The sequence below is a fragment of the Zalophus californianus genome, chromosome 17 (assembly GCF_009762305.2).
Source record: "Zalophus californianus isolate mZalCal1 chromosome 17, mZalCal1.pri.v2, whole genome shotgun sequence".
Taxonomy (NCBI): Eukaryota; Metazoa; Chordata; class Mammalia; order Carnivora; family Otariidae; genus Zalophus; species Zalophus californianus.
Genome location: NC_045611.1, coordinates 27713613 through 27727007, shown reverse-complemented (window position 1 = coordinate 27727007; position 13395 = coordinate 27713613). Strand labels below are relative to the sequence as shown.

The window sequence follows — 13395 nt, the reverse complement described above, 5'->3', positions numbered from 1 at the left end:
TCATTACACAAAGCAGGATGCTGGGGGCCACAGGGTAACTTCATTAAGACATATGTAATTTAACCTGACTCTTCACAACCCAGCCTTCAAGAGGTCCCATAAAAAAGCGTGAGCCCAAAGTCAGACTCCTAGTTCTCACATTGATTCCTTCACGCAGCATTCAAAGACATTTCAGGTACGCAGGGAGCTTTGCTAAGCATAGAAGGGAGGAGACGAAAGAACCTCCTCGCTCAGCCTCTGCCTTTAGGGACCTCAGAGTGTGTCAGGGAGACTATTGGACTACCCTCTCCCCTCTCCTCCAGGGAGGAAAATATTTAGACAAAACCCCATAGAAGTTCCAAGAAGGATGGGTAAGTCCAGCTACAGGCAGGAGTGAAGACTGCCTGGAGGAGGGAGGCATCGAAGCACTGTTTGCTGAGCACCTGGGACGTCTTCAGCAATGTGCGTGAAGAATCTCCTGAATGTTCACCATAACCAAAGCGGTAAGGAGTATGATTATCCCCAGTGAATAGCGGAGGGAAACTGGTGAGATTCAAAATCAGGTCTGTCTGATGCCAAAGCCAGTCTTCACTGGCTGCATTTTAGGAAGAAGATTCTGGCAGGAGTGTCAGGGTGGTCTGGGATACGTGAGCAGTGCAGGACCCCCATTATCCTGATGTGGGAGCCCAGCAGACACCCAGCGTGTCTCCTGCAGTTTGGGGGCCCTGAGGGCTTTCTCCTGATGCCCCAGCTAAAATGGACCCTTCCCTCGTCATAACCCTCTCCCCCTAGAGCCATGGAGCTCCTGCCCCCACCACGCTCAAGAGCTTCCGCGAGGGATGGCCCTTGAACTCCAACCCACCGATGCCCAAACCAGCTCAGCTTGGGCCCTGACTTTAATGATTCCCACTCCCCCCGCCCCCGGGCCCCTCATTGAGAGGAGATGGGCAGCCCCTTGGGGAAACTCTGCATTACAGTCCTTAGAGCTCGGAGCAAACCCCAGGAACCAAGGTATTGGCACAGTTGCTGGGGTCAACCTGGCCAATGTCTGAAACCTGGAAGCTCAGAGGCTGCCTTTCCCCGCCTTCTCCTCCAACACTTTCCATCCCACGAGTGATCAGAGAGAAGAACAGAATCTTCCCGTGGCCTTTAGAGCCCACGCAAAAGGTGCCAATGCCTGGCTGGGAAGGATGCAGGAGAGCAGGAGAGAAGGATCCCGAAGCCACGTTGGTCGTGAGCGCTCAAGGGATTGGCCTCATGTAGGGCAGTATTTCCCTGATTGCTGTCCTTCGAGAACCACCTACTCGATTTTAGGCATAATCACGTATCATCTGGTCTATTATTATACTTAAATTTATTTTAAAAGGAGGTCTTGTAGCACTACTGTAGAGGAGAAACTGAATCATTTGCCACAAACAGGAGGTAACCATGGAGATAGAGGATTAAATTTCCAACTAACTTGTTCCACGGCAGGCTGAGGCTCCCTCCCCATCCTTACTCTGCCTCTTTACCTTCTCTGTGAGCCCCGGCCCCTTCTGCTGCTTCAGCTGCCCCTGGATAAAGTTGCTCACTCAACATTCTTCTACTAATAAAGCCATATCTCTCCAAGAAACGACTTTACTTGCAAAGAAGCACATTTGCAAATTCTTTCAGCACACCACTATTTGCCCAGGATCCTAAACTCTCGGTCAATTGTTCGGTCCCAGGATAGTAATTTAGGAGACCCTCTGAGGGCAATGCAACATCCCAGTGCAGCACTGAATCAAGATCGACCCAGGGGTGGGACTTGCTGGACTCCTTGCTTCTTTCTGAGGTCATCTCAGAAGATGAGCTAACCCAGGGGCTCCAAATGGCTTCCTCTGAGGCTCAATCCCAAGGAAGTCTGAGAGGCCTGAGGGGGAAGGAGGGGACAGCTCTGGCTGAGTGTGTTGACATGCACATTTCACTGGCAGGGTAAGTCCTAGATACTGAAGCCTTGAGGCCAGAGTAGCCTTAGGCAACATGAAAACAAACAGGAAATCAACGGCAATGCTAGAGTTGGTGAGCTCTGTCATCTGAAACCGCATGAAGCCAATGTTGAGAACCAACCTGGACTTCCCATTAAATACCTCGATAGATCACACCATAGCATCTCCTGAGACTCTTGGTCGTCTTCCGCTTTTCTCCTCTTTCACTACTACTGATGCTTAGACTCACAGACCAACACAGGGGGGAACCCGCAAAGCCTGGAGGAACCAGCTAGCTCCACCCCTCAGATGAAGCCATTTGGAGGCCCCTGGGCCTAGCTCATCTTCTGGGGGAGGGAGGGTTTCCAACCAACATTTGGAAAGTGCTGATCCAGCTCTGATTGAGAACAGAGGCTCACTCTGCATGGGCGATATTTGGAGCAGTGCTCAGGTTCTGCTCCAGAGTCAGCAAAACCAAAGTCTGAAAGCTCACCAGACCTGCCTTCCTTGGGAGGCAGCCTAGGGATCACCTCTAAAGAGGGAGGGATGGGCGCCTGGGTGGCTCAGATGGTTAAGCATCTGCCTTCAGCTCAGGTCATGATCCCAGGGTCCTGGGATCGAGTCCCGCATCGGGCTCCCTGCTCAGTGGGGAGCCTGTTTCTTCCTCTGCTTCTCTCTCTCTCTCTCTCTGTCTCTCATGAATAAATAAATAAAATCTTAAAAAAAAAAAAATAAAGAGGGAGGGATGCAGGTCCTAAGGGGGGCATCTCCTTGAAAGAAGTGGAAGCTAGGGTTGGACAGGTGATAAGAACACTTTGCGAGGGCTTATGGGGGAACGTCCATTCTTGGGCAGGCAGTGGATTTCCCCTCCCACCTCCACCTTTCCAACGTTTTATTGCAGGGATCCTGGAATTCATTTCTCCCTTTCTTTCACCCTCCCTCCCTTTTTTCCTCCCTCCCTCCCTCCCTTCCTTCCTTCCTATTATTCTCTTTTTTTTAAAACTCTTGTCTCTAGGAACACCTAGGTGGCTCAGGTCCTGATCTCAGGATTGAGCTCCACATGGGGTCCCTGCTCATTGGGGAGTCTGCTTGCCCCTCTCCCTGTGCCCCCTCCCCCCGTGTGCTCTCTCACTAGCTCTCTCTCTTTCAAATAAATAAAAGCTTAAAAAAAAAAAACCAAAAAACTCTGTCTCTAGATAAGCCTGGTCCCTAGGAAGCCCACTGCAACTCTGAAAGGTGCTTGCACCACCAGCAGGTGAAGCGAGGCCTCTCCACGGGGGGTCACCAGGTGACTGACTGTCTGAAATGCCACCATTAGCAATTCTTTCTTCTACTTCAATAGCCCTTGACGGGTTATCCAGTGCTTTCCTTTGCTCCCCAGTTTCCTGGGGATTAAGTGTGTTCATTTGCTGAGCAAGGCCAGTGAGGCTCAAAGGAAGGAAGTGATCTGCTCTGGGTCCAGCTTCTGGTGGCCGCGGGCTACGTCACTCCGATCTCAGTCTCCTGTGGTCACATGGCCGCCTCCTCTTCTGTCTATTCTGTGTGTCTTACAAGGACAATTGTCATTGGATTTAGGGCCCAATCCAGGATGATCCTCTCTCGAGATCCTGAATCGAATGACATCTACAAAGACCATTAGTCCAAATAACGTAATAGTTAGAGGTTCTGGGATTTGACATGGATATCTTTTGGGGGCCTTTTCTTCAGCCTACCACAGGCACAAGGGACTCCACAGGAAAAGATAAAAGGAGAGTTGCTGGGATGCAGCCACTTAGTACCACCACCCGGTTCGCCCCAGGACTCCCCCCGTCACCCCAGCCCTGTCCTTCAGGCTTCCCAGAGCCCCGCCCCTCCCAAATCCAGTTTGCAAGGCCCTTCCATTGGTGTTATGATTCTTTTCCCATTTCGTGGGGGATGAGGGAATGGGGCCCTACAGCAGCAGGGTGCTCACCACCCCATTTGGATGAATCGGGCGCCCCAGAATGCTAGAATAAGAGGAGATGAGAGGCAGGGGAGGGCTGGGGAACGTGCAGCGCCGCTTTCTGAGGGGGTAAGGGCGCACTTTCCTCCGGGGACCGCTGCCGCGGAAGGACGCGTCCCCATCGTCCCCATTGGCGCTCACGGCCGCGCGCACACGGACGAGCGGGGAGTGTCGCCCCTGCGCACGCAGTGGGAAGGGGGCCCCGCAGGGGAGTCGGGGAGCACGCGCGCGCACCGTGCACACGGCAGCGGGCGGGGGGGGGTTGACGGGGGAGGGGGGGTCCGCTGCCGCAATGCGCGCCTCCGCCGAAGCCCAAGTGCCCAGATGGAGAGAGGGGGCGCCGTGCGCGAGCGGGCTGTGCTTGCGCGCCCCCGCCTGGGGCTATAAAAGCCTCGCCACCTGCTGCCACTAGTGCGTCCAGTTGCCCGGAGAAGCCAGTTCACCTCCTCCAGCGGCAGCTCCTCTGGACATGGACCCTGAGACCTGCCCTTGCCCTACTGGTGAGCCCCCGCCCCCAGCCCGCGGCACACCGCGCCCCTGACTTGCAAAGAATCCCACGCCCTACGGACCCGCTCAAGGACATTTGGGGGAAGGGATCCTCCCTGTTTGCCATTTTTAACCTCGTCGAAGGGTGGACGTGGCTATATCCCAGAGGGCGCTGAGGTTTGACACCCCATCTCCTCCTTTAGGCCTGGCCGCACCCCAGTTTTAGCACATTTAACCCTTCCTGTGGCGTCCCCCCCCCTCTAGGTGGTTCCTGCACCTGCGACGGCTCCTGCAAGTGCGAGGGGTGCACATGCACCTCCTGCAAGAAGAGTGAGTGTGGGGACCCCCCCGCCCCTGCCCCCTCTGCTCCCTGAAGTCAGCATCTCCCTACGCAAGATGGAGAGACCCCGAGGCCCCCTATTACGTTGCTTTTGACACTTACTGGGACAGAATCACCTGGGGAGACCATAAGATGCAGCCGCCCAGGCCCCACCCCCAGTGATTGGAACAGTAGGCCTGGGGCAAGATGTTTTTGTAAATCCCTGGCTTCTCATGGGGAGCTGGGATGGAGAACCCCAACCCTGGTCCAAACCCTCACCTCCAAACCTCAGTGCCTGGGGAAGCCGGTGGCGAGGCTGGGGGCCAGCTCTGGAGTTATGGTCCCTTGGTCCCTCTCAGGCCTTTGAGGATCCCCTCAATGTGACCTCCCCCAGTCTCCCCAGGAGCAGTGTAATATGCTTGGTGAGTAGGAGGTGGGAGAAAGGCTCCCTTCCTCCTTGGTGTATAAGACTAACCATAGATCCTCCCACCGGTCTCCTGGAACCCCTACACCTCTATCATCTCGGCTCCTCCAAGTTTATCCTTCAAGTCCCTTTTCAAGGCCGTTGGCCCTGTGATGCTTCCTCCTTACGGTCCGGCACTACCTCCACCATCCCCGGGACGCCCCTGCATCCACCGAAAGGGCTGTGGGCTACTTCCCAGACACTCCTCCCCCGTGGTAGCCCAGCATGCAGCTGGTACACCATAGATGCTGAGTCACACAGGGTGTGAGACTAGGACGGGGGGCCGCGACTAGGGCCCTAGCACCGCTCCTTGTCCCCCTCCCTTTGGATGGAGACCGATGCAGGGAGAGGCCATCAGCCTGGTGGCTCCTGATCTTATCTGCAGGCTGCTGCTCATGCTGCCCCGCAGAGTGTGAGAAATGTGCCAAGGATTGTGTGTGCAAAGGTGGAGAGGGAGCAGAGGCCGAGGCTGACAAGTGTAGCTGCCGCCAGTGAGGATGCGCCCCTCTGTGTGAACCGCGTGTGAAGAGAGCTGGGTGGCCCAGTGCCACCTCTCCTGTGGTGGCTGTGTCCCCTTCCTCTGCCAGCCCCTGGCAAGTGACAATAAATCCCATGAATGGTCTAAGCCAAGGACTGGTCTCTTCTTAAAGGGGAAGGATGTGGGGGTAGGGGGAGTCTAATCTGAGGGAACTGCCCCGTTGAAAAGTGAAATCCTGAGACATGGCCACTGTTCTGCTTGGGGTTGGGAGGGAGCTCTAGGCACCCCCCCCCCAACCTTCAGATGGCACTTGAGCCTCCTACTAAGTCAAGCTCAAATCGGGGGACAGGGAGACCAGACCCATATGCTGGTCTCTTGCTCCCACCTGTCAACTTCATGTTCTTCATCTGTACAGCGGGGTTGGGGGGGGAGTTAAATCACAGTCCCAAAGCCCTGTGATTCCTGTAATGTTCTAGTTGCTCCTGCAAAGCTGCCTGTTGTCAGAGCCATCAGAGGAGAGAGTCCAGGAGGCCCAGGGGCCTGTCTTGGCAAACTGTCAGCTGCGTTTCCAGGGTCACCACCCTGAATAGCCTGTCTCCCCGAAACAGATTGTTCAGCTCCTTTCAAATCATCTCCTTTGGCAGTTTGTCTCCAGCCCCTTTTTCTTCAAGGGCAAGTAGGGCAATAAGAGCTTTTATCCACTGTGGTTGTGATCCAGTCCTTGGTGAAAGAGAACACTCAGATCTACCTGGGCTGGCTGAGAAGGGAGAGACAGAATTCCGGGAGACAAGAGTTTCCCAGCAAGAGGTTACAATGCTGTAAACACATCGATTTTCCTCCAGGTTAGTTTTTCAGGACAGCTCATTCAAAAGCCCACCAGGATTTATTTTTAAGACCTAATAGGCTGTGTAGAAAAATAGAGTTTGAGACAAACCAAACCAGTTCTGAAAAGGAACAGCAAAAAGGGTTTGCTCTAACCCACTAGCATTTCTTGTTCTAAAGCTCTAGGAAGTGATGTCAGCTCAAGAATAGATCCGTTGGACAGAGAGGAGGGTCCAAAAACAGACCCTGTGTAGCTGGGAGTAAGAGATGATCAGATTAGTGGCAAAAGGATACACTAGTCAGTGAGAAGCATTGGAACATTTGACTATCCTTTTGCATATTGTGTAAAAAGTATTTTCGATTGAGGGGCGCCTGGGTGGCTCAGTTGGTTAAGCGACTGCCTTCGGCTCGGGTCGTGATCCTGGAGTCCCGGGATCGAGTCCCACATCGGGCTCCCTGCTCAGCAGGGAGTCTGCTTCTCCCTCTGCCCCTCCCCCCTAATGTGCGTGCTCTCTCTCTCTCTCTCTCTCATTCTCTCTCGCAAATAAATAAATAAAATAAAAAAAAAATAATTAAAAAAAAAGTATTTTCGATTGATTTAAATACCTAGGAGCAAAATCAAAGCTATAAAAGAATCAGAAGGGAAAAATAGGATGTTTTTCACCCTATTTTCATCCTATTTGCCCGATTCATCCAAATGGGGTGCTGAGCACCCTGCTGCTCTAGGGCCCCATTCCCTCATCCCCACCCTCCTGGGGTGGAGATGATTCTTTTAAATAAGACATAAAAGAAAAGATTGATACATCTGAGGACTTGTGCTAAGTCCTTTTAAGTACGTTACCTTACTTAATCCTTAAACTCTAAAACAGTGGTATGATGATTATACCCATTTTACAGATGGGGCAATAGAGGTGTGTTAAAAGATAAACTGAGGCATATGTGTTTATTTGAGCAAACATTGATCGAAATCAGGCAGTCTCCAGTCTGGCAGATAGAAAGGTGTTCCAAGGAGCACAAAATGAAAGACTTTTATAGGCAGAACAGAGCAGGACCAATGAAGTTATAATAGGACGAAAAAAGAAAAAGGACAAGAAGAAGAAAAAGAACAGGCTCAGGTCATGATCTCAGGGTCATTGCTTCTACCTTCCATGTAGCTAGAACATGGTAGAGTCAGGATTTGAACCTAGGCTAACTGACTAAAATCAGACCCTCAGACCTAACCATGCTTGTTTTCGTCCTTCTGGCTTGCCTTGTGTTACAAAACGCATCAGAACAAACCTGAATCACCTCACACTCATTACGATGATGTTTTTGTCGGTCGGAGCTACTACAACGAAATATCACAGACTGAGGAGCATACAAACAACAGAAATTTAGGGTGCCTGGGTGGCTCAGTTGGTTAAGCGACTGCCTTCGGCTCAGGTCATGATCCTGGAGTCCCGGGATCGAGTCCCGCATCAGGCTTCCTGCTCAGCAGGGAGTCTGCTTCTCCCTCTGACCCTCTTCCCTCTCATGCTTTCTATCTCTCATTCTCTCTCTCTCTCAAATAAATAAATAAAATCTTTAAAAAAAAAAAACAAACAACAGAAATTTATTTCTCGTGTGTCTGGAGTGGAGAAGCCTGAGATCAGAGTGAAGGCCCTCTTCTGGGGCAAAGACTTCCTACAGCATGGCAGAAGGGACTAGGGAGCCCTGTGGGGTCTCTTTTATTTTTATTTTTATTTTTTTTTAAGATTTTATTTATTTATTCCTGAGAGACAGAGGGAGAGAGAGAGAGAGAAGCAGAGGAAGAAGCAGGCTCCCAAGGAGCAGGGAGCCCGATGCGGGACTCGATCCCAGGACCCTGGGATCGTGACCTGAGCCGAAGGCAGATGCCTAACCATCTGAGCCACTCAGGCACCCGCTGTGGGGTCTCTTTTAGAAGAGCACTAATCTCATGCATGAGAGCTCCACCTCATGACCCAGGCACCTCCCAAAGCCCCAGGAGACACATTCAGACCATAGCAGATCACTACTATGAAAGAACAAAGTAACAAGTGTTGGCAAGGATGTGAAGAAACTGGAATCCTTGTGCTCCAGTGGTGGAAATGCAAAATGGTGCAGCCACTATGGAAACAGAATGGCAGCTCTTCAAAAAATTAAAGATGGAATTACCATAGAACCCAGCAATTCCACCTTTGGGTAATACCCAAAAGAAATGAAAGCAGGGTCTCAAAGAGATATTTGTAGACCCATGTTCATAGCAGCATTATTCACAATAGCGAAAAGGTGGAAGCAATGTAGGTATCCACTGATAGAAGAATGGGTAAACAGAATGTGGTATATACATACAGTGAAATATTATTCATTCACTGAAAGGAAAGAAGTTCTGGGCGCCTGCGTGGCTCAGTTAGTTAAGCAACTGCCTTCGGCTCAGGTCATGATCCTGGAGTCCCAGGATCGAGTCCTACATCGGGCTCCCTGCTCAGCGGGGGTCTGCTTCTCCCTCTGACCCTCTTCCCTCTCGTCCTCTCTGGCTCTCATTCTCTCTCTCTCAAATAAATAAATAAATAAAATCTTAAAAAAAAAAAAAAAAGAAAGGAAAGAAGTTTTGATATATGCTACAACATGAAGTTGTAAGCCAGTCACAAAAAAGACAAAACTGGGGGCACCTGGGTGGCTCAGTCGGTTAAGCATCTGACTCTTGATTTGGCTCAGGTCATGATTTCAGGGTGGTGGGATTGAGCCCCTCTACGAGCCCGGCTCAGCACGTGGAGTCTGCTTGTTCCTCTCTCTCTCTCTCTCTCTCTCTCTCTGTTACCCGCCCCCCACCCTGGCTCAGGTGCCGTCTCTCTCAAATAAATAAATAAAACCTTTTTAAAAAATATTAGAGGAGAGATGCCTGGGTGGCTCAGTCAGTTAAGCGTCTGCCTTCAGCTCAGGTCATGATCCTGGGGTCCTGGGATCGAGCCCCACTTTGGGCTCCCTGCTCAGCGGGGAGCCTGCTTTTCCTTCTCCCTCTACTGCTTTCCTTGCTTGTGCAAGCTCTCTCTCCATCAAATAAATAATCTTTAAAAAAAAAAATGTTTAAGAAGGGAGCCTGGCTGGCTCAGTTGGAAAAGCACACAACTCTTGATCTCAGGGTGGTGAGTTCGAGCCCTAAGTTGGGTGTAGAGATTACTAAAATAAATAAATAAATAAACTTTAAAAAATGGTTATGTCATGGTCAAATACAGTGTGTGTGTGTGGGGGGGACCAACAATAAGAAATAAACAGCAGGATTTAAAATTTTCCAAGGATATAGGGGTGCCTGGGTGGCCCAGTCAGTTAGTTAAGCGTCTGCCTTCAGCTCAGGTCATGATCCTGGGGTCCTGGGATCGAGCCCCACTTTGGGCTCCCTGCTCAGCGGGGAGTCTGCTTCTCGCTCTCCCTCTGCCACTCCCCCTGCTAGTGCTCTCTCTTTCTCTATCAAATAACTACATAAAACATTTGACGGAGAGACACAGCGAGAGCAGGAACACAAGCAGGGGGAGTGGGAGAGAGAGAAGCAGGCTTCCCGCTGAGCAGGGAGCCCGAGGGGGGGCTCAATCCCAGGACCCTGGGATCATGACCTGAGCTGAAGGCAGATGCTTAACGACTGAGCCACCCAGGCGCCCCCATAATGAACACCTAATAAAAAGGATGATGTAAGCACTGGGTGTTATGCACAAACAATGAATCATGGAACACTACATCAAAAACTAATGATGTAATATATGATGATTAACAACAATAAAAAAATTTAAAAAAAAATAAAGAGACACCTTAAAAAAAAAAAAAGGATGATGTAAGGCACACATTGGGTGGCTCAGTCAGTTAAGCGTCTGCCTTTGGCCCAGGTCATGACCCCAGGGTCCTGGGATTGAGTCCTGTATCAGGCTCCTTGCTCAGTGGGGAGTCTGCTTCTCCCTCTGCCTGCTATTCCCTCTGCTTGTGCTCTCTAATAAATAAAATAATAAAATCTTTAAAAAAAAAGATGATGTAGGGCTCTGGGTACTGCTATGGAAAGATCACCACAACCTATGATTAAGTAAAAACAAACAAATAAAAACCCCAAAACCAAACATGTAAAATGGTACATATAGTATAATACTAATTACATTAAAAAGGGAAATTAAAACTTCACATATAGGGGCACCGGGGTGGTTCAGTCGGTTAAGCGTCTGCCTTCAGCTCAGGTCATGATCTCTGCATCCTGGGATAGAGCCCCATCCGTTGGGCTCCCTGCTCAGTGAGGACTCTGCCTTTCTCTCTCCCTCTTCCTCTGCCCCCCACTCCCAGCTCATGCTCACGCTCTCTCTCTCTTGCTCTCTCTCTCAAATAAACAAATAAAATCTTTTTAAAAAAACTTCATATATATATGAAGAGTGGGATTTTTCCAATCAAAGGAGATCTTTAGCTTTATTCATATTAATCTTTTAGAAAGAGACTGCATTCGCTTCTGTTTGGTTAATTTTTACGTATGCAAGTGAATACCACAACTTACTTTTTTTTTTTTTTCCCACTCAACCATGTGCCTTGGAGATATTTCTGTTAGGACATAGATAGCTAATAACTGCTATAGAGTGTATCATGGAATGATTATATCACAGTTCATTTCAAAATTTTCTTACAAACTAATGGTGGATTCCACTTTTTCCAACATGCAGACTGCGGCTCCTTCTCGTACACATGGGTCAGTGAGTTTCTCTGAGTTGTGAGCTGATACGTCAAATTGCTGGAGTACAAGAAACAGCCCTTTTTATAGATCTTGCCAAAAGTCCTTCACTGGGACTGTTCCAACTTGCATTCCACCAGCAATGTCTGGGAGTGTTCAATGCTCCATTTCCCCATCAACCCTGCATATTAACCTTGAATTTTTTATGTCAACCTGATGGGTGAAAATGACATCTTAGATTTTAAATTACACCTTTCCTTTTAACAGTAAGGCTAAGCCCCTTTCCGATGATTTATTGGCCCTTGGTTGTCATTTTCTGTGAACTACTGATTCATGTCCTTTGTCCTATTTTCTATTCATTTGTTTGTAGTATTCTTATTGATTTGTAGAAGCTCTTTGTATATGTTGGCCACTGATCCTTTGTTTTCTATCTGCTTTTTTGTTTTTCAGGAAGTTCTCAAAGGTTTCAGGCTTCTGGTGGAATTCTCTTTTCTTGTTTTTTAACCCCTTTTTAAGATATAGTTTACATGATATAAAATTCACTGATTGTAAGTGTACAATTCAATTATATTAACAAGTTTTTAGAGTTGTGCCACCATCACCACAATACAGTTTTAAAATATTATCATCATCCAGAAGCTCTGCTGTGCCCATTTGCAGTTTATTCTTGCTCCCACCACCAGCCCTAGGCCACCAGTGAATGACCTGCTTTCTGTCTCTATCAGTTTGCCTTTTCTAGACATTTCATATAAATGGAATCCTACATAGTCTTTTGCATCCTTCACTTAGCGTAGTGTCTGAGATTCATGACACGTAGTTGCATGTCTTAGTCATTCATTCGTTTGTTTGTTTGTTATTGCTGAATAGGTGTTTCAGTGTATGGATATATCACATTATATTTATCCATTCACCAGTTGATGGACGTTTGAATTGTTTGCACTTTTTGGCTCTTTCAAATAATAGCTGTGTTCATAGATGGCTATGAACGTTGGTGCGTGAGTCTTTGTGTGGACATATGTTTTTATTTCTCTTGGTTAGATATTTAGGAGTGGAAGAGCTGGGTCTTACGGTAGCTCTGTGTTTACTTTTTGGAGAAATTGCCAAATTGCTTTCCAAAGTTGCTGTACCATTTTACATTTCCACTAGCAGTACATAGGGGTTGTGTGTTTTCCACATCCTTGCCAGCCCTCCTAGATGCCTGAATTTTTTACCCTAGCCATTCCTAGGAAGTGTAAAGTGGTATTGCCTTATGGTTTCAATTTGCATTTCTCCGATATTAATGATGTTGAGTATCCTTTCATGTGCTTAATAGCCATTCATGTATCTTCTTTGCTGGCATGTCTATTCAGATATTTTGTTCATTATAAAATGTTTTACTATGGTAAAATATACATAACATAAAATTTACCATTTTAGCAATTTTCAAGTATATAGTTTAGTAACCTTGGATATATTCATGGTTGTACAACCATCACCACCGTCCATCTCCAGAACTTTTCCATCTTCCCAAACTAAACTCTATCCCCATGAAACAATAACTCCCCATTCTTGTCTCTCTCTAGCTCCTGGAAACCACCATTCTACTTTCTCTATGAATTTGACTACTCTTGGTGTCTCGTGTAGGTGGCTTCATACAATATTTGTCCTTCCGTGTCTTATTTCATTGAGCGTAATGTCTTTAAAGTTCATTCATGTTGTAGCATTTGTCAGAATTTCATTCCTTTTGAAGGCTGAATCACTTTTCCATCGTATGTGAATGGATTTGTTTATCCATTCATCCATCAATGGACATTTGGGTTGTTTCCAGTGTTTGGCTATTGTAAATAATGCAATGAACACATCGCTTCTCGGCCTTTTGGCTAAGATCAAGTGTAGTAGCTGTTCTTATCAGTTTAATAATGCAATGAACACGAAGGTGCATATATGTTTTCCATTTAGTGTTTTCATTTCCCTCTGATAAATACCCAGAAGTGGAATTGCTGGATTATAGGGTAGTTTATTTTTTATTTTTTGAGGAAATTCCATACTGTTTTCCAGAGTGGCTGCACCAGTTTGCATTCCCACCAACAGTGCTAGAGGGTTCCCCTTTCTCCACATCCTCACCAACTCTTGTTATTTCTTTTCTTTTTGTTAATAGCCATTCTAACAGGTGTAAGGTGATACCTCATTGCGGTTTTGATTTGCATTTCCCTAATGATTAGAGATGCTGAGCATTTTTTCATGTATCTGTTGGCCATCTGTATGTC

General features: G+C 48.1%; 1 protein-coding gene and 1 non-coding gene across 2 annotated transcripts; both read left to right on the top strand.

Annotated features, from left to right (window-relative positions):
- Window positions 1-4192: 4192 nt before the first annotated feature.
- MT3 (metallothionein 3) lies at window positions 4193-5799 on the top strand. The gene is made up of 3 exons (XM_027619083.2): window positions 4193-4406; window positions 4657-4722; window positions 5560-5799. The coding sequence occupies exons 1-3, from the start codon at window positions 4376-4378 to the stop codon at window positions 5667-5669; spliced, it is 207 nt and encodes a 68-aa protein (XP_027474884.1). The 5' UTR covers window positions 4193-4375; the 3' UTR covers window positions 5670-5799.
- Window positions 5800-12988: 7189 nt separating this feature from the next.
- On the top strand, window positions 12989-13174 carry LOC113936790. Its single transcript, XR_003524365.1, has one exon. It is a non-coding gene; the product is annotated as a U2 spliceosomal RNA (small nuclear RNA).
- Window positions 13175-13395: the final 221 nt, after the last annotated feature.